This window comes from Crinia signifera, chromosome 4 (genome assembly GCF_055691185.1).
Source record: "Crinia signifera chromosome 4, ASM5569118v1, whole genome shotgun sequence".
Taxonomy (NCBI): Eukaryota; Metazoa; Chordata; class Amphibia; order Anura; family Myobatrachidae; genus Crinia; species Crinia signifera.
In genome coordinates this window covers 133,214,855-133,240,065 of record NC_139220.1, presented here as the reverse complement: position 1 = coordinate 133,240,065, position 25,211 = coordinate 133,214,855, and the positions used below count along the sequence as shown (strand labels likewise).

The window sequence follows — 25,211 nt, the reverse complement described above, 5'->3', positions numbered from 1 at the left end:
ATACATTCTTCTGGATGACTGGGATGACATTTGGGATGCCATTTTTATTTTTGTGTTACTGGTAGTGAAATGTTTCAACACGTGTATAGTGTAGGGGGGGGTACAAACTTTATTTCAACCCGGGGGGTATGTAGTGTGTAGTGTGTATGTAGTGCAGAAAAAAAAAATACTTTATACAAAAAAAAAAAATTGAAGGGGTTAAAAAAAAAAAAAAAAAAAAAGGTCCTGCGCCAAAAATTGAGCACAGATGTTGGTCAGTAACGTCCGTCACTGAACAGCGCTCAAAGGCAACAGGAATTTGATCAAAAAATAAATAAAAAATAGATCAACCCTGTGCCGAAAAAGCTGATCAGTGATGTACGTCACTGATCAGCGCACAGTGGCCACAGGACACCCACAAAATCACAGTGTGTGTAAAAAAAAAATTAAAAAAAGACCCCACAGCACCCACAAAAAAAAAAAGGGTGATCAGTGATGCGACACTGATTACCAGTGAGGGGCAGCAGGTGCACAACCTTTGGTGCAACTGACAGTGCAACTGGCAGCAACTGACAGGTATATATATAAAAAAAAAAAAAACCTCTGCACCCCCAAAAAGTTGCTGATCACCTCAGATATAGTGATCAGCACAAAAGGCGGGGGCAGCAGACACAAAATATATCACTCTCTATCACTCTCTGTCACTATCTCTCTCTATCTCTCACTATCTATCACTCTATGACACTGCAGCAGCAGCACTGACAGTTATATATATGGAAAATAACCCCTGCACCCCCAAAAAGTTGCTGGGGGTGCACAAAAGGGGGGCAGCAGACACAAAATATAGCAGTCTCTATCACTCTGTCACTATCTCTCTATCTCTCACTCTATGACACTGCAGCAGCAGCACTGACAGGTATATATATCTAAAAAAAAAACCTGCGCCCCCAAAAAGTTGCTGATCAGTTAATTTATACTGATCAGCACAAAAGGGGGGGGCAGCAGTCAGTTATATAAAAAATATATAGCACAATCTGTCACTATCTATCTCTCTCTCTCTCTCTCTCTCTCTATATCTATAGCTCTATCACACTGCAGCAGCACAAAATATAGCACTCTCTGTCACTAGGCCTCTCTATCTATCTCTCTCTCTCTATCTCTCTATCTAATAACTCGCAGCAGCACAACACAGCACAGGATGTCACAAGAATAAGCAAGATCCAGGCAGTGATCAGGTAAGTATTTAGAGGGGTTCTGGTCAGTATATCGCGGCAGCTGGGTACGGTGACCGCACTGCACGCAATTCCAGACCGGAATGGCGTCTGCAGTGCAGTCACCGTTAGTTTAAACCCCCCTCCATGGCTGTGATTGGTTCGTCGGTCCGACGAACCAATCACGGCCTTTGGGGGCGGGCGGGGTGAGGTGGGGTAACACCAGTGTCACCCTTACACCCCGCGGTGATTGGTGCTGTACTTTACAGCACCAATCACCTCCGATCCCTGTGTCACCGGCGAACGTTATTCGCCGGTGACACAGAAAACGCTGTGAATGGCTGTTCACACTGAACAGCCAATCACAGCGATCGCCGACGGGGGGGGCATCGCAGCCCCCCTGGGCATGCAGGGACATGTCTGCTGTCAGGGACAGCAGACATCGTCCCTCTGTCACTGCGTCTCTAGACGCAGTGACAGTTAGAAGTCATGACGTATATATACGTCATGTGTCGGGAAGTACTTCCCGGCCATGACGTATATATACGTCAAATGTCGGGAAGGGGTTAAAAAAAGGGATATTGCCTTCCAAGAAAATTTTTGTTAATCAAACTATTGGTGGATACTGGAACCATTGGGAAGATCTGAAAGTGCTCAGCACCACTCCAAAAACTAGTGACACTCCTGTCACAATGGGAAATTACCAAGTAAGCACTCTTCCCTTAATCATAAATTGAATACTAATAAATTATCAAGCTTTGCTGATGTCCAGCAAACATTTTGGCCAGACGACGACTCTGGAAATTTCTGGTAAACTAATATTTTACATATTAAAAGTATGCTAGTTAATGGAATGCTATTACACAGTGATGTCATGTATACTCTTGTTTGACAAACAACTTGTTTTAGTGAACTGTGTATTTAATTCTGTGCACAATGTACTTATATTATATGGATTTGTGATGCTTCAATAAAAGAAAATTGATTATATAAAAATAAAATAAAAGTATGCTAGTTTAGGTTTAGTTTCTACCTGTTAATAAAACAGTTTATTCCATGTTTCAGAATACGCTCCACTTTCTCTTTCATCTTCTCTTTTTCAGCCATCTCGATCTCAGCCACTTTTGCTGTAGAGTCCACACGTACCCTTGAGCCAAAAACCTGTATTAAAAAAAATAATAAAATAAAAAAAATGAATAAAAAGGTAGCACTACAAGGAAGAAAAAAAAAAATTTACCTAAAAAGATCAAAACACCAACCTTAATTTTGTCAGTATCCATTCCAGTATTTGCAATAAGTATTTTGGCATTTTCAATACGTTTTGGTTGGTTTACTCCAATCTTTTTGTCTAATAAGAAACCTAAAAAAAGACAACAATGCAGACTTACTAAAAAAAAAAAAAAAATGCACTGCTGGTCAACAGAACACATAAAAACTGCCAAGAGATGAACGTTTAGTTGTTAATTGGGCGTAATCAATTAGTTGTTTATGTTAATCAATGACAACTTTCTGCTGAAATGACAGAAGACCACCCAATTCTCATTCAAGATGAGGAAAGGGAACTTCTAAAACAAGGTCCCAAGCATTGAAAAAGGCTATGCCATGACAATGTGTTTCGGAACCATAGTTCCTTCCTCAAAGGCATCATGCCTTGAGGAAGGAACTACATATCCGAAACACGTTGGTTTGGAGGAAGGAGTGTGGATCCAGTGTGACCTGAACACCTGTGATGATTTACAAACTGCCTGTGTCTGAAAAATGTATTTGTAGACTACATGCTGGGTGAGAATCTGCTTCGCTGTACTTTGTATTTTATGTTTTTATTGTGACTTTATTAAAACATACTATACCAAATTTGATCTTGTACTTTTACATGTGAGAATTGGAATCTGATTACACTGTGCATACGGTGAACACCGCTCCACCACAGGCGATATTTGTATACCTAAACCGTATACAAAATGAAAGGGTAGGAGTCTTCATAAAATGCTAAGACTTAAGGATATATACACACACACAAAAAAAAAAAAAAAAAATTTATTGCAGTTATTTTCTCTTTCCTCCTGAGTCCTGTCGACCGAACGGTGACGTGACCGCCCCCTCTAGATGCGAATAGTGTATACTTGATAAGTATACATGATCAAAGGGTACGAGTCCTCATGAAAAGAATTATATTTATAGGTCTTGTTTTAAAACTACAATACACTATGTGGTTATTTTTTTCTTTCTATGGTAAAATTTTGAAAATTGGCAGAGCCTGAAATGGTTAGTGTGCAACCCTAACCACAACGATAGCACATAGTGCTGCCCCAGATGGGATCAAGGAAGAATGAATACGATATCTATCAGGCTAGTGATCAAATGGTAAACCTGATACAGTTCTGCTCCTCCTGGAAAGAGGAATCACTAGTAAACCCTGTGTGGCAAAAGCTACCCCCAAGAAAGGCAACACCTCCAGTCACAGGTCCGTCCAGTCAGAGAATGAATGTAAAGCTTCAGAAAAAACCCACACACCACAAATGCATGCATGTTTTCAAGCCAAAACTTTACTATTTGGAAATACAGATGTGCCTGCCAAAACCTTCAAGGCATTGGATTAGGTAATTATTTTGATGATAAATCATAACTATAGTAGCTGAATGTTCATATGGTCAAGAGATATTAGAACTACAGACCCATTAGGTAAGGGTTGTTTAGTAGGTAGGCGCACAGCTTAGGCAGAGATAAAGATGAGCGAGATCAAGTGTCAACCAACTGATATTCATACAATACCTTCATCCAAATAAGAGTCTGTTAAACTTCCTCCCAACTTCTTAATGACATGAATAGCTTCCAGATTGCCAGAGCCTTTCAGTCTCATAACAGCTTCCACGGCAAGTTTAGCAAAATGGTCTTTATGGTGTGTGAGGAGCTTTGAAGACAATGTAGTCCTACTAATGTTCAAAAGATCGATCTGAAACTGCTCGTCATCATTACTACAAAAACAAAAGAAAAAGACAAAAAGGTAACAATATGCTCTCTTTTTGACTACATAGATGTATGTGTTATGTGACTGAAGCTAACAAAATCAGACCTACCCAATTCTTAAAATCCACCAACATTAGAAGACCAGGCTATTGTTTTATCAATCCCCCCCCCCCATTTAAAAAGGACTGTTTAGACACCCAAACAATTATTGCAATTCAGTTGTTTGTGCACCCATGCATATCCCGCATGTTGCTCTCAGACGGGATGTAGCTGCGCAAAATGGCTAAACCTGTATAAAGCCCTGCTCTGGGCTCTGAGAATGCCCACTTAACGCATTCCTTCTCACATCTCAGAAAACAGCAGCTACTGGTCATCTAAACATTGCAACAATTGAATGGCTCTGTTTTGCACCCCTAGTAGTCGTGAACAAAGCAATTGAATAGACTCCCAGTGTATCTGCATTGCTGCTCCTTATATAGACTGTGCCTGCCAAAGCTGCACTAGTTGGGAACCCTGGATTTAAAAATTTTGTTGAGCAAAACCATTATGCGAAAGATGATATTAAGGAACTCCTTTCATTGTGACACCACAAGCACTTTAAACATCTGCCCAATGAAATGGAAACATAAAAATGATTAATAGCAAAATTACTTGTGCGCACAATAGATTTATTGGACATAAATGAATTGATGGAGGATGAAGGGCAATATGTAGACATGATTAGACTACTTTCCAGTTCATATTGACTGCAGATCATTTAGATTGTTGTTGCATCTTGCTTCTTAATACAGGTGCTTTTGTTTTTACATTTAATTAGGAGTTTGTGTCAATGTTCTAATACATATAGACTAGTTATTAGCCTGCCAAAATGATGGATTCTGCAATGTACTTTCACATTGAGCTGTAAAATTGTAGCCCACAAACTCTCCACCACACCCCAATCCCTAGCTACCCATACCGCCGATGTCTGGGCCTGACCTGCAGGTGGGGAAAATTTTACATTTTCAGAGAAAGTTAGATTTGGTGGAGTTTTGCTTCTGTGCAGTGTATATACTGCCTGCTTTATTATTACACTGCAAGTTAGATTTTCGTTTGAACACACCCCACCCAAATCTAACTCTCTTTGCTTAGGTTACATTTGCCTCTCTTACAGTGCAGACTGGATTACCAAACTGACCCACATGCTTTCAGCAAGTTCGAGTGCAACAATATATTTACATTGTATACAGGATACATTGTTGTATCTAATTAGTGGAAACATACTGAATAATAAGTTCACAGAATGTATTGACATTAAAACAAACTTTAACTAACCCATGATCCATTGATGCTTTCAGAAGTGCTTCTCTGGCTACTTGGGCTGCTGGTCTCCACCCAGAAATGATGGTCTGTGGGTGAATTTTCCTGGCAATCAATATTTCAGCCTCCTGATGAAAAACATTAAACAACTTTACAACAAACTGCCGTTTCTGGAATCAGTTCTACATTTTTGTATTTACACTTTTCCCACCAACACCGGTGAAGGTCTACAGCCATTGAGAACAATGGGGCAGATGTAGTAAGACTTAACAAGGAGATAAATGAAAGGGTGATAAACATCCAGCCTATTAGCTGCAAACTGTCATGTTACAGGCTGTGTTTCAAATATGGCAGTTAGTAGCCAATTGGCTGGACATTTATCACTCTTTAAGGCCCCAATGTGTGACATAAAACCCAATGGTCATGTGACACTACAGGAAGAGGAAAATACAGTGAGCATCTCACTGTCCCTACAACCACATCACTGAGAATGGCAAAGTACCTGGGCATCCACTTAATGCTATTTTATAAAGCCCTGCAACAACCACCACAGTAAACAGCTGGCTGGTCAAGACTAATTAATCACAGAAAGCAGCTTACACTGAACTCCATATCAAACAGAACAGCAAGTATTATCTATATTTGGAAGCATACAAAGTATGAAATGGAGAACATACCAAAACCACGTTTAAGTACTGGTGGATTCTGTTGCAGTATTCAGCATTGACAGCTGCCTCAGGTCCGCGAGTGGAACTTTAAATATCTGTGGGCACTTAACCCAGAATATGGGACCACAACAGTACTATGACTGAATCTGCCCATTGATTTTATTAGCCACTTCAGCCTGTGGAATAAGGGTCCAGAACACGTTGTTGACTCTTCTAGCAGGCACACAGTGGAAATTGCCATTCCATTTGACAGGCAACGCAAGCACCACCTTGAAAACAATTTGCCAATATTGGGCGGTGTGTAGGGTGGGGGTTGAGGGCTAGCTATCATTTAGTTGCAAGAACCATTTCCAAAATCTTATGTGTAGAAAAGATCAAAATTAAGTGATGAAAAATATTGCCCTAAAAAGTGAATTTTTGGCCTGTAAAATATTTATTTCGTAGACCAAGGTGGATGCTGGGATAGTGGCGTACTCCAGGGCTGGAGGACCGGGCACCAAGGAGATAAAAGTTCTTTGGGACAGTGCAGCCCATAGCTCCACCCCCCTTAATACCCCTTCCTGCCCTCAGAGACCAGTTTTTAACTTAACAAGCCAAGGAATAGGAGAGAAGACAACTGCAGAAAACCAAGGTACCAAGATGGTCACAGGCAATTGGAGGCGATCAGAATTATTACCAACCGTTGCCGCTTGAGGCGTCTGAAAAGACACAGGAGGAGTGCTACCGGAGGTAAGGCGTAGACCTTCTGAAAAAGCCAAGAAGCCGACAGGGCATCCACTAGGCATGCCTTAGGGTCTTTTGTTCTGTACCATATAAGGGCAATTTCTTGTTGTGTCGGGAGGCCATCAGGTCTACCTACTGGCAAACCCAACAATCTGTTAGGAGAAGACATTGTGGTGGAGGGACCACTCCACTGAGTGAACAGTTTGGCAACTTAAAGAGTCTGCCTCCCAAATCACCACTCTGGGGATGTATACCGCTGATGAGCTTAGAAGGTACCTCTCCGTTCACTTCAGTATCTTAGTTACTCGGGTTCTCCCTTGATTAATGACGTACGCAACTGCTTTTTTTGTCGGACTGGATCGGAGCACTTTGCCATGAAGCGGTGCCCCGGAGTGGGGATAAATGGCCCACAGTTCCAATATGTTTATTGGAAACTGGAAGTTTGACTTCCTGACGTGACCACCAATCCTGGATGGTCTTCCACCATCTCGCCCCAGCCGTGCAGGCTGGCGTCCGTTGTTACTATAATGTAGTCGTGGCTTGCAAATGAACGGCCCTTGCTGAGGTTGGACAAGCGTAGCCACCACTGGAGGGAGATTTGAACCTCCCTTGAGAGTACGAGAAACTGTTTTGAGATGGAGATGTGAGCGATTCCTACAGCTCAGTACTTTCATGCAGTGGTGAATTGACAATCTGGGCCAAGAATGATCAAACCTGGATTTGCATTTCCAATCTCTTGTTCTGTGGAAGAAATGCCCTTTGAGATATTGTGTCTATAAGGCCCCCCGAGGTGTACCATGGAGGTCGAGGGATTTATGCTGGACTTCATCCAATTGATTATCCAGCCGTGAGACTGAAGCAGGTTGTTTGTCAGCTGTAAAATGAGATTGGAGATTCTCAATTGAGCTAAGAGAAGGAGATCATCAAGGTAGGAAAGAATTCGGACTCCTTGATGGTGTAGCCAAGCTGCCATCACTTTTGTGAATACATGGGGGGCTGTTGAGAGCCCGAAAGGAAGGGTGTGGAGAGAGTGAAAGGATGGTCCAGTACCGTGAACCGAAGGAAGTGTTGGTGTTCCGCCTTAATGGGTATATGGAGATATGAGAGTCTTAGATATCCAATGACATCATTAGATCTCCCAGTTCGAGGGACCACAGGATGAAACGGAGGTATTCCATCCTGAATATTGAGAATTGGCCGGAATGATCCATCCGGTTTGCTGACTAAAAAGAGGTTAGAATAAAAACCTGTTCCTCTCTGGGCTGGAGGAACAATCACAATCACTCGAGATCTCAACAGTGTTGAGATGGCTGTCTCGAGGTCCATAGCCTTCAAGTGATGTACTGGGAGACCCGTTGTAAAGAACTGTGTTGGCCTGGACTAAAAGGTGAGGGAAGAGCCGTATGATATAACATCCAACACCCATGAGTCCAAAGTGAAGTTTGGCCATGCTTCTGTGAAATGAAGACTGCCTCCCACCCATGTGAGTGGCCAGCCCTGTCTGGGTTTGGATTGGATTTTTTATCAAGTGGGTCTTTAAGTGACGTAACATCCGTAATCGGTAGCCTTCACTGGTCTAGTCACGTGGGCATCCACTTGAGGAGGATTTTACTATTTAGTTTGATCCTCTAAAAAGAGGGTAAAAAAGTGGGATTGTGCTTTGAAAGCAGGAATCTTTTATTCAGGTGTTCCCATGCTTCCTGAAATACTATCAAGCTAGGAAGACTGAGGGAATAAAGCTGGATTTTTTTAGCTTAAAGATTGGGGCCAGTGTGGTCCTGTACTAGCAAAGTTTTCATTGCATGTTGTGTACTAATAAATGTGCAGTGCTGGAGCATTAAGATGTCCACGTACTCCCTTTCCTGATCCTTTTGCAGACATAGTGTATGATAACACCCTATGTGGCTGAATAATGCCTGCAATACTTTCTTAATTTTAACTAGTATGTGAGAAAAAAGTACTGCACAATGATCATCCATATACAAACCAGTGATAATATACTTTTTCCCTGTCAGCCTTAACAGAGGATGTGGTATAGGAATGCTCACATCAATAAAAATAATAACTAAAGAAAATAAACACATGAAATACAGTACAGAACTTTCACACTGACAGAGAAAAGAGCACTTTGTTTCCTGCACTAGCACAAGAAGTTTTGTGAGGAAGAAAACGTGGCCACTAAGATAACAGTGAAGGACAAGGAGGGCGATTACTGAGCTCCTCTCCTGAGGGAAGCCAGCAACCAAATGAGGTAAAATGGCACCCACCAGCGCTTAGGGGAGAGGAGCATCCTCGGAGGGAGCTCAGGACAAGCCATTGTCGAGGGAAGGGGGTGAAGTTACAGGTACAAACCGCCCCCTCCTGGAACCGAACAGAGCCGCTGCTTAGCCTTGTTTAATTGCAGACTGAGACGTCCCTGGTGGTCTAGCAGTTTCTCAGCATGAGCAGAGTACCGCTGCCAGGCCGCAGGTGGCAACCCCCCCCCCCACACTAGTGGTGTGAACCGTGTCTACAAGTTGGGGAATCGTCTTAGCTGACCCGCCCTCCAGCCGCGGCTCCCTTCAAGTGATGTGAAGTCAAGTGGTGACTGGTATGAGCGGCCGTGAGGTCCGTGCGCCAGGAGAAGCAGAAGCTGTCAGCAGCAGAGCTGAAGTAACTGCGCTGACTGCCTGAAATATATTAAATAACTGAAAATTAGGGCTAAATAGCCCTACTCCCAGAAAAGGTACGTAGGGGGGCTTAGCTAGAGGCTGCACTGTCCCAAAGAAGTTTCATCTCCTTAGTGCTCGGTACTCAAGCCCTGGAATACCCCCACTAATCCCAGCATTCACCGCTGGCTGTCTGAAAAATAATGTTTTTGTTTTTTTAAAACATTCCATGCAGAATATCGATCTTCTATACATTCTATAGATTTGTTCATACAATATGCAGTCTGTGCAAAATATTCTGATTACCTTGAAACTGGGCTGGCCAAAACCAGTCTGAAATCTAACATTGCACATTTACCAGACCACTCAGCTGGTGCACAGGTGCAGTCATTCCTAACTGACATTTTACAGATCCACAGGTGTCCTGGAAAACACTAACTGTTGGTAGTTCTCGAAGACCGGTTTGGCCACCTATGCATCTTTACATGCAGATCATATGGCACAGAACATACGCAACACACCCATTATCTGTTACTTGCTTGCTTTCAGGAGCTGCTACATTACCAAGGATGTGGTACCAGTCTTGTAAATTAAACAGTGATACCCTCTACACCTTTAAAAATTCACTACATGCGACCGGCCTGTAACAATTTTCCTCATCCTCAATAGCAGGTAGGCGCCCATCAGAAAGACTGGATGAGAATGTGCTGTGGAGATGCAGTGTGTGCATTTTTTTTCCAGTTATGAATGTACATGCATGTTACATCATGTGCCTACACCTATCCTATGATAATATACCAGTTGGATGTTGTTTAACATTTTGTTCTGCAAAAATCTATTACAGGCTTTGCATTGCTTCCAGCAGTCAGCAAGCAAATGTGTTTATTATTAATCAAGATTCTAGAAAGACTCAACTTACTGGTGAAGCAGCGCTATCATTTATTTTGTACAATTGTATCTAATCGAGGAATAGCTACAAAGTGACAGCGGCAACTCTGGCCATACACCTACAGATTTATCTTCAGATCTGGCTGGAACAAAAACATGGTTATTGATGAGAGCAAATGACAGTTGACCGTTTGCTTGGAAATGCTGGAAAACTGACAAACTGTCATTCAGAAATTACCAGATTTTTGTTCCTTCAAGCCAGATCTGAAGATAAATCTGCAGGTGTATGGCCACATCTAAGAAAACTGCCTTGTGTTCCCTTGCTACAAAACAAAATACTCAGATTATAATTGTCTTACTCGAAGCAACTCGGCTGCCAACACAGTCACAGATGTCGTTCCATCACCTACTTCATCATCTTGGACCTTGGACATATCTAAAAAGGAGGAGGAAACAACTTATATTGAAAGCCCCAAAAAAAAATAGGATTTTAATACCTACCGGTAAATCCTTTTCTCGAAGTTCTTATGGGATACAGGGAGTCGTTCATAACGATGGGGAAAAGAGCTTATCCGAAGGAGACAGGCACATATAAAAATTTATACAGGGTGTACTGGCTCCTCCCCTCTGCTCCCCTCCCTCTAGCTTCAGTTAAGTGAACTGTGCCGAAGGAGAAGAACAATATGAGAGGAATATGTGTATATTTACCGTGGTGAGATTCATCCAGCACACCCAACATTCAACATAACAGACCACATTAGCAACCCCATAACCTGGGAAGTCTAAGGGCCTAAGAACATGTCAACATGACAACTATTTTGAACTGTGTTCCAACTGGAACAATGTATAGAACTATCACCTAAGTGACAATTTACACTCGTGGACCTTTAAGGTACACTATGTAAGTTTAAGTTACCTAGGTAACCTATACCCATATGTCCGCCAGGAACAAGAAGGGTAGCAGAAGGACCCAGTATTGGTCCATATCTCACAAAGTGAGCAAGGCAAACCTCCGCACAGAGGCGGGTGCCCTGTATCCCATAAGAACTTCGAGAAAGGATTTACCGGTAGGTATTAAAATCCTATTTTCTCTATCATTCTTATGGGATACAGGGAGTCGTTCAGAACGATGGGGATATACCAAAGATATCAGAACGGGCGGAACCTATTGCCGCAGCACCGCTTGCCCAAACTGAGTATCCTCAGTGGCCAGAGCATCAAACTTATAAAATTTGATAAAAGTGTGTTGGCCAGACCATGTGGCTGCTCTACACAATTGTAAGGCCGAAACTCCTCGGGCAGCCGCCCAGGATGTCCCCACAGAACAAGTAGAGTGAGCTTTCACCCCAACAGGCATAGGCAGCTTTGCCACCACATAAGCCTGTTTAATGGTTGCACATATCCATCGTGCAATAGACTGCTTGGAAGCAGGACGTCCAATCTTTTGGGCGTCATAGAGGACGAAAAGTCCATCAGTTTTGCGAATCCTTGCTGTTCTCCTGATGTAGACACGGAGAATCCTTACTACGTCCAAGGACGTTGGCACCTCAGAATGAGGCCCACCAGCAGGAACCACAATTGGTTGGTTCACATAGAACGCAGACACCACTTTGGGTAGAAAACGCGGGTTAGTGCGTAATTCTGCCCTGTCCTCAAAGAATATCAAATAAGGACTCTTGCAAGTCAATGCCCCTAGCTCCGAGACCCTCCTAGCCGAAACTAGGGCTAGTAAGACCACTGTCTTCCAAGTTAAATATTTCAGGTCAATTTCCTCCAAGGGCTCAAACCAGGAGGATTTAAGGAACTTCAGCACAACATCCAAGTCCCACGGTGGAGTAGGGGCCACAAAAGGAGGCTGTATATGCAATACTCCTTTCAGAAATGTCTGCACTTCAGGAATATTAGCCAGTTTCTTCTGGAAGAAAACAGATAATGCAGATACCTGCACTTTCAAAGAGCCTAGGCGTAGGCCTAGATCCAGACCAGCTTGAAGAAAGCTAAGAAACCTTTCCAGTTTGAACTCTGAAGGAGTAAACTTTTCCTGTACACACCAACCCACATATCTTTTCCAGATATGGTGGTAATGTGCAGCTGTTACCGGTTTCCTTGCACTTGTCATAGTTCTGATGACTGAAGTGTGAAACCCCTTCTGAGTCAGGATCTGCCGTTCAACTTCCAGGCCGTCAAACGCAGCTGTTCCAAGGCCTGGAAGACGCACGGTCCTTGCATGAGTAGATCTCTTTGCAGGGGTAGGCGCCACGAGTCCCTTTGTAGACTTAGAAGCTCCGGGTACCACGTTCTTCGTGGCCAGTCTGGGGCCACCAGAATCACCTCGGTTCCGTCTCTTCTTATCTTCCTTAGCACCCGAGCCACTAGGGGGATCGGTGGGAAGACATACACCAGGCTGTTGAACGTCCACGGTATGGAGAGGGCGTCCACTCCTTCTGCCTGAGGGTCTCTTGCCCTCGAGAAGTACCTGGATACTTTCCAGTTGCTTCTTGATGCCATCAAGTCTACCAGTGGGGTCCCCCACCGAGCCACCAGAGAACTGAATACCTGGTGGTGTAGACTCCATTCCCCGGGGTGGAGCTCGTGGCGACTGAGGAAGTCTGCTTCCCAGTTGTCCACCCCGGGTATGAATATGGCCGAGAGCGCCTGGCAGTGACTCTCTGCCCAGGACAGGATCTTCGATGCTTCCCTCATACAGGGCCTGCTCTTGGTCCCGCCCTGTCTGTTCAGGAATGCCACAGTAGTGGCATTGTCTGATTGGATGCGGACCGCCTGACCGCTGAGGAGAGGGGCCGCCTTCAGAAGTGCATAATACACAGCACGTAACTCCAGGTTGTTGATATGGAGGCGTGTTTCCCATAGGGTCCACTTGCCCTGAAAGGACTGACCCATGGTCACTGCCCCCCATCCCGTGAGGCTTGCATCCGTGGTGACTAAGACCCAATCCTGGATGCCAATCCGACGCCCTGCCAGCAGGTTGGGCGTGTGGAGCCACCACTGTAGTGACAGTCTGGTCCGAGATGACAACACAATACGCCGGTGCATCTGGCGGTGTGAACCGGACCACTTCCCTAGGAGATCGAGCTGGAAAATCCTGCTGTGAAACCTCCCGAATTGGAGAGCCTCGAAAGAGGCGACCATCTTTCCCAATAGGACAATGCACTGGTGCACCGTTACCTGGGGGGTCCTCAGCAAGTCTGTGACCAGCTGCTGGATGTCCAACACCTTGTCCTGTGGCAGGGACACTCTCATGAGAGCTGTGTCCATCACCATGCCCAGGAACTGGAGTCTCTGAAGGGATCAGAGAGGACTTTGCCAGATTCAGGAGCCAACCATGGCCCGACAGGGTCTGTATGGTAACTTGTAAGGCTGTCTGTAGTTCCTGTGGCGACCGCGCCTTTACTAGCAGGTCGTCCAAGTATGGTATCACACAGATACCCTTTTTTCTTAAAACCACCATCATCTCCGCCATCACCTTGGTGAATATGCGCGGGGCTGAGGACAAGCCGAATGGCAGTGCGCGAAACTGATAGTGCTCGTTTAGCAGCGCAAACCTCAGGTATTTCTGATGAGGGGGCCATAGAGGGATGTGAAGGTAGGCGTCCTTCACATCTAAGGACGCCAAGAACTCCCCCTCCTCCAGTGCCGCTATCACGGCCCGCAAGGACTCCATCTTGAATTTGGTTACTTTCAAGAAGGGATTCAGGGATTTTAAGTTCAGAATAGGGCGTACTGACCCGTCTGGTTTTGGGACTACAAATAGGTTCGAGTAATAACCCTGCCCCCTCTCTAGGGGAGGGACCCGGGTTATAACCTTGGCCTGTACCAGCTTTTGGATTGCATGCTGCAACACCACTTGGTCCTCTGGGGACGCTGGGAGGCCTGATTTGAAGAACCTCTGAGGTGGCTGAACTGCAAACTCCAGCTTGTAGCCGTGCGTAATAAGAGCCTGCACCCAAGAATTGAGGCACGAGGCTTCCCAAACCTGGCCGAAGAACGCCAGTCTGGCTCCCACCTCTGCCGGAGCTAATGGTGGAGCCCCACCGTCATGCTGCTGGTTTCCCTGCAGCTGCCCCGGATGGCCGCTCTGCGGTGGCCGAAGCGGAAGGCTTCCTGAATTTACCACGGGAGCCTCTTGCAGCGTTTGAACCACCCCTGGCTTTAGGGCGGAATTTACTTGCCCGAAAGGACTGCTGGGAGTGAGCCTGAAAAGGACGCTTCGGCGCCTGTGGAGTGGATGGTAGGAAAGTGGACTTTCCCGCCGTGGCTTTAGAGATTAATTCGTCTAAATCACTCCCAAATAACCTGCCACCTGTGAAGGGGAGGTTTTCTACACTCCTTTTGGAGTCAGCGTCAGCTACCCACTGCCGGAGCCAGAGGGATCTGCGCCCTGACACTGCCATGGCTGAGTTACGGCCGTTAATGGCTCCTAACTCCTTCTGCGCTTCACACAGAACTTTAGCAGTGTCCTGAATATGGTGTAATTTCTCAGACACCTGTGCTACTGTCATGTCGCCCAGAAGACCTTCCTGGATCTGGGAGGCCCACGTGTATATGGACTTGGCCATATAGCAACTAGCTAATACAGGACGCTGACACGCGCCACTAGCAGTAAAAATGGACTTCAAAGTGTTTTCAACCTTTCTGTCCGTGGTGTCTTTTAGTGAAGACGACCCTGGTACTGGGAGTACCATCTTTTTGGCTAAGCGAGACACAGAAGAATCAACCTCTGGTGGCTCCTCCCACACCTTACGTCCCTCAGGATCGAAGGGAAACGTGGACTTAAACTTTTTAGCCACTTTAAACCTCATTTCTGGGTTATTCCACGCTGACTTGAATGTACTTTCCAGGTCAGCCTGCTCAGGGAAAACCACCTGTTGCTTTTTCTGAGTAGCAAAGAAGGCATCCCCTGCTGTGGATTCAGCTAAGGGAAGGTCCAACACCTCCCTGATTGCCATAATCAATGGCTCTGTGCCCCGCAGTAGTGACTGTGAAGCATCAGGCTCGTCATCACCTGCGTCTGCATCATCCACATCATCATCATCATCATCCCCATCGTCAGCCCCGGAATCAGGGGTTTGAGAGGGGGCCTTTCTCTTACGAGTATCCCCAGGGGTGGGAGTAATTACATCCACTCTGGCAGAGAGGATAGCCAGCTCCCTTTGTACTCTCTGGGTCTGTGCTGCAGTAGCAGTTAACTGTGTAGTCACAGTTTCAAGCATGGTTTTTATACCTGTAGCCCAGGCTGGCTCCTGTGAGCTGTCCTGTGTGCTACTTTGCTGCCCAGTTAGTTGTGGGGGGACCCCAGTACTTTGTGGGGACATGCATGGCTCACAAGTAACCTGTGATGAAGATGCTGGCACAAACTTATCACTGCACACCATACATGTAAGTTTCCTCACCATTGTGACAAACAAACAGTCTCCCCTCACACAGCGCGCACACACAGTGATATGCAGTGTGAAATTAACCAGATAAATACTATGTGTAGCCTTATCTGATCTTGTACAGCTTAACAAGCCAGTGGGGTGGTGTACAGAGGATAATGGAGGAGACCAATACACCTGATAACCTTAGCTCTCCGATTAGAAGAGCTGGTAATACAGTACAGTAATCAATAACAGTACTTTACAGTGTAAGCAGGCAAGTGCACAAGTACACAAGCGCTGAAAACCTGAAGCTGTCTCTGCAAGCAGATTCCCTCTGATCCACACCGCTGAGGAGTGTCTGGAGCAGTACAATGGCGTTTCCAGCAGCCAGGGAAAAAGCAGGAAGCAGGTTTTGGCGCCCTCACAGAGCTGGTCTCACTCTGGGTAAGCTCCGCCCAGCGTAATGGCGCCGGAGCTTACCTGCGTTTTATACTGAGACTGACATTGGGGAATGTCCAAACCTCTTTGGTAACTGCCCTGGACAAAACAGGAACTGTACCCTGTCTCAGTGTAGGCAGGGGGTTACGCGGTCCCTGTGCAGGGCACCGCCATACCGCCGCCATCTTGCCGCACAATAACCCGGGGACCCCACGGCGGGGGACCCCGGGGTAATACTCACCACTGACGTCTTCAGACTGGACTAGGGGTGTGCGGCGTGCCAGGGGTGTGCGCGCTGCAGCGCAATGCCCGCGGTAACATCACCCACTCAGGACGGTGGTCCTGTGGCAGGGACAGCTCGGTACCTTGAAGTGGCCAGCAGCTGAACCCTTCCCCTAGTCTCCCACGACGCAGGACTGCTGTTAAGTCCAAACAGCAGCCCCAAAATAATAAAGAAACTAAAACAGAAGAAAAACTCTCTGGAGCTCTTCCTGATCTGTGCTTCTCCTGAGGCACAGTTCTCAAACTGAAGCTAGAGGGAGGGGAGGAGCCAGTACACCCTGTATAAATTTTTATATGTGCCTGTCTCCTTCGGATAAGCTCTTTTCCCCATCGTTATGAACGACTCCCTGTATCCCATAAGAATGATAGAGAAAAAAAGTTTAGTAGGGTTACATAATATAGAAGGTTGCTTGAAACTTACCAACCAAAACCTGGGCAGCAGGATTATCAATTCCAATAGCCTTTAGAATTGTTGCACCATCGTTCGTTACAGTAACACTGCTGTCTCTGCCTCCACTAAGGAGAATCTTGTCCTGTTATATTAAAAGTACATGTTACAAGTATATAAAAGTTATTTTTATTCACATGACATGATAGAGATTATAATTGAATAAAAACAAAAACTTTAAATAGGTCATATTCTTTATGCCCAATCCTCATTTACTACCATTCCTGGATTCCGACAGTCAGAATCCTGCCCCATTTTCAGCCAGCTCGACAATTTATCGGCAGACGGAATTCAATGATCCGCCTGTGGAGTGGCAAACAGGGGGCACAACAAAGAAATGGCCATGGATTTTCAAAATCCGCATGAGAACTCTACAATACATGGCCATTCCTGACAAAACAGATCCGACAGGTTTGAAAGTCGGATATGTTTTGTCGAGTTCCGCCTTCAACGCGGTCTGAAATGACAGCATTTAAAAAGGTGTCTGATGCGATTTCCCCTGTCAGAAAAAGCAACAGGATTGCAATTTATTGTTATACATCCAATTTATTGCATGTATAACATGACTGAAACAGGAGCATATCCTAGAGCTATTATATGCCGTTTTGGAATGGGAATTTGCATCCAACTTGCCGAGTTAAATTCCCGCCCAAGAATGTGTTTTTGAATAGATGGACACCTCCCTTGGATCATCCAATAGAAGGGTAAAGGCTGATCTCTCATCTTAAAACACTTACCATGCCTTTTGGGCCCAGAGTGCTTTTCACCAAATCACCAATCGCAATGGCCCCAACGAAGGAGGACTAAAATGACAAATTAGAGGAATATGGTGACAAATACATACTTGAGTTCACGTTTAAAACAACTGCCTATTATATCAGCCATATGCCTGGATTCTTTAATATTAAGAACCCTACTGCTGACACACAAATTCCATTTAGAAAAATATACAATATAACATACTCTTACAATTAATTTGTGACTTACACATAAGAAAACACATCCAGTTTGTTACCACTGCTTTAGTTTAGATCACATCCTGATTAGGAAAAACAAACTAATAGTTACATAGTTAGCCAGGAAGCATATGGAGGTCCCTCAAGTGAAGGAAAATTCTACAGGGTGAGCTTTTAGGACTCAACGCAAAGTGCTATTGTTAAAGCATACCAACAAGAACACATGGTTTGAACCATAAACAAAAATGGTGTTGCTTCACCATTCCAGTGAATGGCTTGTTATAATGGATGGAGCAAGAATATAAACCTTGAATGAAAACCTACTTAAGTCTGAATAAAGAAAGTGAATCCATAAAACGCCAACACCCTAAACCAAGTATGGGAAGTTGCAGATGTCACACGTTAATACTGTAGTGCGCATCCTATATGAAATGCATGAAAGCCTCTGAACAGCCCAAAAAATTGGCAATAAGAGCCTTCTACGCTGTCCTGTAAAATGTTGGTGTGTGCAATTTCACACGTCCTAAAATCCCACTCCTGCCTTCCAAGATCTCCATACTGCTTGTAGACAAGCCGTTTGTAGCACATGTAAACAATGGTCTCCAATATTTTGCATTGCAAAGGGTATAATAATTGTTCCTTGATTGTTTTACACTGAGCAGTGGTTAGAATATTTGAAGACTTTTTTTTTTTTTTTTTTTAAGAATAAAGTTGTGTGTTTATTGCCCTATTGCTGTTCTCTTTCAGACATTTGGGGTTTTTAAGAGGTAAAAAGGAAGAGTTAAGGATCAGTTTTGTTGGTCTTCTCCAAACATAAACGGTGTCAGCATCAACAGTGAACAGTACATGGCTTCAAACAGCAGTCTTACGGCGAGAGGCCAGAGTACAGTATTACCGCAGTCACTGCAACCAATGCCGCCTTCACAGTCATCCAAGGCCACTGTCTCTTTCTCTACCACAATAGGCCGTATTTGTAGACATTTTGAAACCATACGATAAAAATAAGTGACAAAAGTCACCGAGGTGAATAACCTTTTATAACCAACATATATGCAAAGTTTACATTCCTAAATAAGCCATTTAAAAAAGGTGTATTGCAAGGAATAGAAATTGATGATTATTGGTCATGGTACTAGCGGTCAGACTACCAACACCAGCATCCCAAAGGAGGGAATCAGATGTATAATGTATAAGCAGATCACACTTACCAACCGAGCAGTTTCTGCTCTCTCTTCATCAGCTCCAGCTCTGAAAATATTCATAGGTGCTAGTGACATTGACGCCTGTAAAGACATGATAGGAAGAGGATAACAGAAGAAATAGGGATGAGTATCTGTGGACACCATGGTTACCTTAAGCGGAGAGCAGGATGTTAACATTACAATATAGCATTATGAAAGCACTTCTTGTTGCACTATTCCTGCAGCATGTACCTGGCTTCAGCTACAAAACAAAAGAGACACCAGGAGTAATATGCTCTATCATTAGTGCGGCCGGTACTGAGCAGCGTGACGGGCACCACCAACTCCGACCGCATGACGCTGCACACAGCCGGGGCGGGTGCAACGGGGCAGGGTCTCAGCGAGAGCTCAGACGCTGCCTGGCATTAGACTGCGCTTTCTAATCTCGAAATCTTGCGAATGGCAACTCCAATTCCGGGATTCAAATCCCAGTGATTTTGAGGCGAAATCCTGGGATCCCGCCGATCCCAATCCTGGGATTGTCACACGTCATTGATATAATGCATACACACTGAACAATACGCACGATAAGATCATTAACGATATAATCATGCATATCATTTCAAAATATTGAATAGTGTGTACACACCCTTAAGTGTAGTTATGCCAAGCACATGCACTGCAGAGAACAATCTTATAGCCAACTTTCAGAAGAAACATTTTTTTTTTTCGATAAAAATAAAATAGTGACGTGGAAAACATGAACTGTTTGGTATACTTGAGGACCAATGTTAAGAACCACTGTAGAAAAGGGACAGGACCTGCTTCTGTTTGTCCACGTTATAATTGGAAGCCACAAACTTATATTTTTATTTAAGGCGCCACAAGTGGTACGCTGCGCCGTGCATATAGAACAGTACATGGTACACAGAACGAGACATAACACAATTAAAGCATAATTCCTCGTTTACAATACAACTGAGATATAGGGAAGCGAATGAGAATAGATGGAGGTATAGATTGTAGCTGAGTAATGCTGATTTCACATTGCAGAAATGGGTAAAGACCCGGTATTCTAAAACAGGACTTTAAAACAGGTCTGAGCCTTAAGACCTTTCACATTGCAGGTGAAAACAGTTTTAAAAGGCATTTTATACCATTCACACATTCAACCCGTTTAACCCCCAAGGGACACGTTTTAAGTCATAGATATAGAGTCGTTCACACTGCCAAAAAACAGCTCTGAAACGGGTAGGACACTGCTTTTTAACAAATACCAGTATTTGTTAAATGGTTAAAGCACCCTGGAGCTTTCACACTGCAGCTCAAATCGTTTAAAAAGGCTACAAAAAAGTCACTTTTCCGTTTAAGAGCTGCAGTATGAAAGGGGTTTAAGAGAGCTGTAATTGAAATGCAAGAAGAGTGCTGTGTGAACAGGAGGAGGGCCCTGCTCTAAAAATCTTAAGGCCCCATACACTATGCGATTTTGAGCCGATTTCGGCACTTTGGTCCGATAAATAGGTGAAAATCGGAAATTTGTGACAAATGACCCGTTCCTGCGCACTTCGGATCGGGGCGTCAAACCTGCTGAACATAAGATATATCGGAATCTGACCCATCATGGGCACATCGTGGGTACTTTTTAGCACCCACGATGTTTCGGATCCGATATATCTATGGGTACATACCGGAAGGGGCAGGCGGCCAGGCGCAACGGGGGAGAAAAAGCAGTGACAGGAAGAGGGAGGAAGCTGCAGCATCCAGATTCAAGTCTGGAGCGTCCTCTGCTCTCCCCTGCTGCTGGAGCCAGTGTGGCCGCGGGCAGCAGAGCCCGACCCCCACTCTCGAGGACCGGTTCGGGGCAGCGCAGATGCAGGCGGCAGTAACGTAGAGGCGGGCAGGGGGAGCCTGGAGCTGTCAGCGCTGGGGGAAAAAGCCCATACAATAAATGGGCAGCCTGTGATTGGCTGAGCACTCTCTCAGCCAGTCAGCAATTGGCTGAGAGAGTGCTCAGCCAATCACAGGCTGCCCATTCATTGTATGGGCTTTTTTTTTTCAGTACTGACAGCTCCCGGCTCCCCCTGCCCGCTTCTATGTTACTGCCGCCTCTGTGTCCCCCCCCGCGTCCGCTGCCTCTGCACCACTAGCACCGTGCCACCACCACCCCCCCCCCCTCCCCCCCAGATGCCTTGCAGCGTCCCCCACCTCGATGTCCCCCCGCCCCCCTGCTCCCTCCACCTTGCAGCTCCCCGGGAGTTGCAAATGATACATCGCATGCGATGTATCATTTGCAAAACTTGGCACATCAAGTGCCTAATCGTGTGTTCCCCTCCTGGGGAGCTGCAGGGGGCAATCCTTAGGACAAGTTGGACTAATGTATGGGGGCCTTTAGAATCTAGAAGGAAGGGGAGACAGACAGGTGACATGTGTTCATTCTAGCACCCGCTATCTTTGAAAACCCACACAGTTCCTCTTCCCTACCTGGGGTGTCGCTGTCTGCTGTGGTGTTTCTAGCACAGGTCTGGTTTGCATATCAGTGCTCATATACAGACCACACTGTGCTAGAAGCACTACAGCAGACAGTGACACCCCAGGTAGGGAAGAGGAACTGCGCGGGTTTTTAAAAATAGCGAGTGCTAGAATGAACAATAGTGGTCCTTGACCACCAACCCAGGGCACCCCGGCAATTTTCCTGAGGCACCCCAGGGTGCCATGGCACACAATTTGGGAACCTCAGCACTAGCTACATGGACATCAAATAGGAAGACACCTGTGGCAAGCGAGCCACGGTGCCCGAAGATTGTCAGGAAAGCAAGTTCATGGGGGTATACTTTTTTAATGTTCCCAAAAAAGAAGCTCTAGGTCAGTTAAGTTACATTAATCGAGCAGTTCCCATGTTATGAATTTAATCCCCACCAGGTAATACATCAGCATTCCTCCTCAATGGCCTTAGTGTGAGTAGGGTGGCAGCGCCATCCAGAGCGAGATCCTCTATGTCATCATTGTCACATTTCATTGACTGTCCTGGCAACCTCGCTGTCAGCGCAAACACCCCAGCGGGGGAGAGCTACTACAGAGCGGGCGCAGCAGGGAGGTGGGGTGACACTGCATCTCCCGGCCTGCACGTGCTACCGGGTACGGAGCCGCACACCCGTCTCCCCACCCCGGCAGCTGATGAGCACTGAACCGGTCACCAGAGGATTAGTAACTCACCATTTTGGATACGCTGAGCAGTGGGCACACAATGGAAAGAGAACACGCTGCCGCTCCGAACACCGGTTTGATAGAGGAAGTGACGCTGTTAACGGCATAGGGGAGGGCCTAGAAAGCACTAGAGAGTGGGCTGCCCGTCTCGTGCCGACAGCCAGCGCCCATCTTTGAAGTGGGAAAACAAATATGAAAAGATCAATTTCGTCTTTAATATATATTTGCATATAAACGCATACACTGCCATTTGGCGTTTTCTTGCAGACCATTGTTTAATAGATAAATGCGCTATACTATACAATGTAACTCTCTGCGCGTTATCCAGTTTCAAACATGGCTGCTGTCCCTGGTGCTCTGTGCATTTCCCAGCAGCCAGTGCGTCTCTATCCTTATAAGGCTTTAGGAGTGAACTCTGTGGCCAACACTATAGGGACTCGGAGCTGTTGATTGCGCACCACACATATTACCTTTTTCTTTTCTTGCGGATTAGCGACAAAGGCAGCCCGCAGTCTGGATTAACGATGAGCTGCATTATAATACTTTACAGTAGCATAATAAATAATATATCTCAAGAGAAAGATTAAAAAATAAAGAGTGTGTGTCTGGGGTTCAATGACAAATGCAGGATTTTCAGAGGGGGTTTTCAAATGTAATCCAAAATCTCCCACTCTGTGGGGTCTGGGGGAGTGGAACAGCCCCCAAAATTTATCTTTTCAAATACTGGATACTGTATGGAACAGTGCCATAAGTTCGTCCATGTCACCCGAAAAAAAAAAAAAAGTTGGTGCCTCCCCTCATTGATAGCTAGAGAGAGAATCATGGAGAAAGAGAGAACAAAGGGTGTCAGAGAGAAATAAATAATATCAGGGAAAGAGGGGGGTGTCAGCATAAATGGAGGAAATGAGAGGGGAGAGCGAGATAGTGTCAGGGATCGAGATAGTCAGGTAAAGAAAGAGAGGGGAGACGAGAGAGTGCGAAGAGGGTGTCAGGGATAGAGTGAAGAGGGTGAGATTATTTAAGGGATAGAAGAGAGGGGGTAAGAGAGAGTTCAGGTACAAAGGGGTTTATTCTAGTTCGTTCATTCTTTCTGACAAACTCCTTCTTAGATGGACAAAACCATGTGCACTGCAGGGGGGCAGATGTAACATGTGCAGAGAGAATTAGATTTGGGTTATTAGTTATTTTGTTTCTGTGCAAGGAAAATACTGACTGCATGATTTTACACTTCAATATAGATCTCACTTTGAAGAAAAACCCCACCCAAATCTAATTCTCTCTGCACAAGTTACATCTGCCCCACCCGCAGTGCACATGGTTTTGTCCATCTAAGAAGGATTTTGTCAGAAAAAATGGACTAGGACAACCCCCAAAGTGAGAGAGGAAGTCATGCAGAGAGGGGGATGGGGTGAGGTGTGTCAGGCAGAGAGCGAGAGTGGGGGTATCAGGCAGAGAGAGAGGGGGTTTAGACAGGGAAAGAGAAAAGAAAGAGTTGTGGGCACAAGCCTGGTGCTGCTACAGCTTGGATGCAGGCACTCAGGGATAGAAAGGGAGGTGGGCGGCTGCCCCGACCAGCATAGGGCCCCACGGGGCTGAGCCCTTCTGGACTGTGCACACAAAGCAGGGGCCACCTGGGTGTGAGGTGCTTGGGATGGATGAGGGGGTGACAGGTACCTTCTTCTATCTCCATGTCCTTGAGTAGCTGATCTGCTACTTCCCGAGCTTCTCCTGATGGTGCTTTATGTCTGAGTTTGACCTCCGGCGACTTAAACAGTCCTGCTCGCTGTGCAGGCTTCGATTTTGGCTACAGGCCCGGCTGAGCTGGAGCTTAGAGCTGCCTCGGCAGGGCCTGTAGCCTGGGCCTCCCCGCAGGCGGTGGCAAGAGCGCTGCTGGGGGGGAGCGGAGGGGGCCGGGGGCAGGCTGCGCAAATTTGATGCCTGTTATGGAAGGTGCGGAGGGGATGCTTCTCCCTGGGGGCCCTCAACGGCTGCCGGTGACTTCAGGCTGGCTGACACCCAGCCAGTGCCGCTCGCCGCACGGGGCTCCCATAGTAGTAAGTTGCAGAGACAGAGAGTGACATGAGGTTTTGCTAAGGTGGCATCCAAACAGCATCACAGCAGATCCTTCACCCTGTCAGATCTCTAAAGGTGCCCACACATGGTGCGATGGTTCGATGAATTTTGAACTTTTTACTTCAAAACGCATTGCATGCAGTTTATATCGCCCCATGCTTCTGTAGGCTTTCAATGTTATGCGCACCCCCCCCCCCCCCCCCCCACATTGCAAAGTACAAGATGCATGTGCAGCCCATACGTAGATTTGAACTAGATGCAAGGTGAACAAGTACAGAATGCATGCAGTACAAAACGTACCATACCGTGTATGGGCACCATAACACTTTAGCCTCTCACTTTTGTGCTGCCCTGGGGTAGATGTATTTGGGGCCCATAGTAAAAAGGAGAAAACAGATTTGTAAGGCTGGATGCACACCATTCATTAAATTTAATATTTAACTTTTATTCAGTTTCTTAAAAGATCACTTTTATTTTTTTATGGGAGCAAAAAAAGAGCTGTCATGAAGGTGAAATAAGAGGATAAAATCACATACAAGTACAATATATACAGTAACATAAACTTAGTGCTCCAATTGTGAATTAAAGAGTGTAAATAAATAAAAAAGTAGAGCCTGTTTGTAGCATTAATTTATTTCACAATATATCAAAGAAGGACATTGTCCTTCTTAAACTGTTTAATATATGCTGCCCAGATTGATCTCTCTAGTGAGTGTGTTTTTATTACAATTGTTGGTACTTGTTTCCTAGCACGGCCACAACGATCATGATCGTGGGCATCGTGAGGAAAAATCGGGGGCATCGCGGCCATCGCAAGCACTAAAAAATCGGGTGCGATGGTCGCGACGCGATGCCCGCGATTTCCCCA

The 25,211-nt window shown here is 45.5% G+C and overlaps 1 protein-coding gene across 1 annotated transcript in view; it reads right to left on the bottom strand.

Annotated features, from left to right (window-relative positions):
• The window catches only part of CCT2 (chaperonin containing TCP1 subunit 2), a 34,050-nt gene extending 11,614 nt beyond the window's left edge, over positions 1 to 22,436 (bottom strand). The window contains exons 1-9 of the mRNA XM_083182528.1: positions 22,280 to 22,436; positions 19,094 to 19,168; positions 17,667 to 17,732; positions 16,903 to 17,014; positions 10,743 to 10,819; positions 5,472 to 5,584; positions 3,963 to 4,165; positions 2,450 to 2,550; positions 2,224 to 2,351 (exon numbers count right to left, since the gene is read on the bottom strand). Coding sequence (XP_083038654.1) covers positions 2,224 to 2,351; positions 2,450 to 2,550; positions 3,963 to 4,165; positions 5,472 to 5,584; positions 10,743 to 10,819; positions 16,903 to 17,014; positions 17,667 to 17,732; positions 19,094 to 19,168; positions 22,280 to 22,282 — 878 coding nt within the window. The 5' untranslated portion in view covers positions 22,283 to 22,436. The remainder of the gene's footprint in view (positions 1 to 2,223; positions 2,352 to 2,449; positions 2,551 to 3,962; positions 4,166 to 5,471; positions 5,585 to 10,742; positions 10,820 to 16,902; positions 17,015 to 17,666; positions 17,733 to 19,093; positions 19,169 to 22,279) is intronic.
• Between the last annotated feature and the right edge of the window lie 2,775 nt (positions 22,437 to 25,211).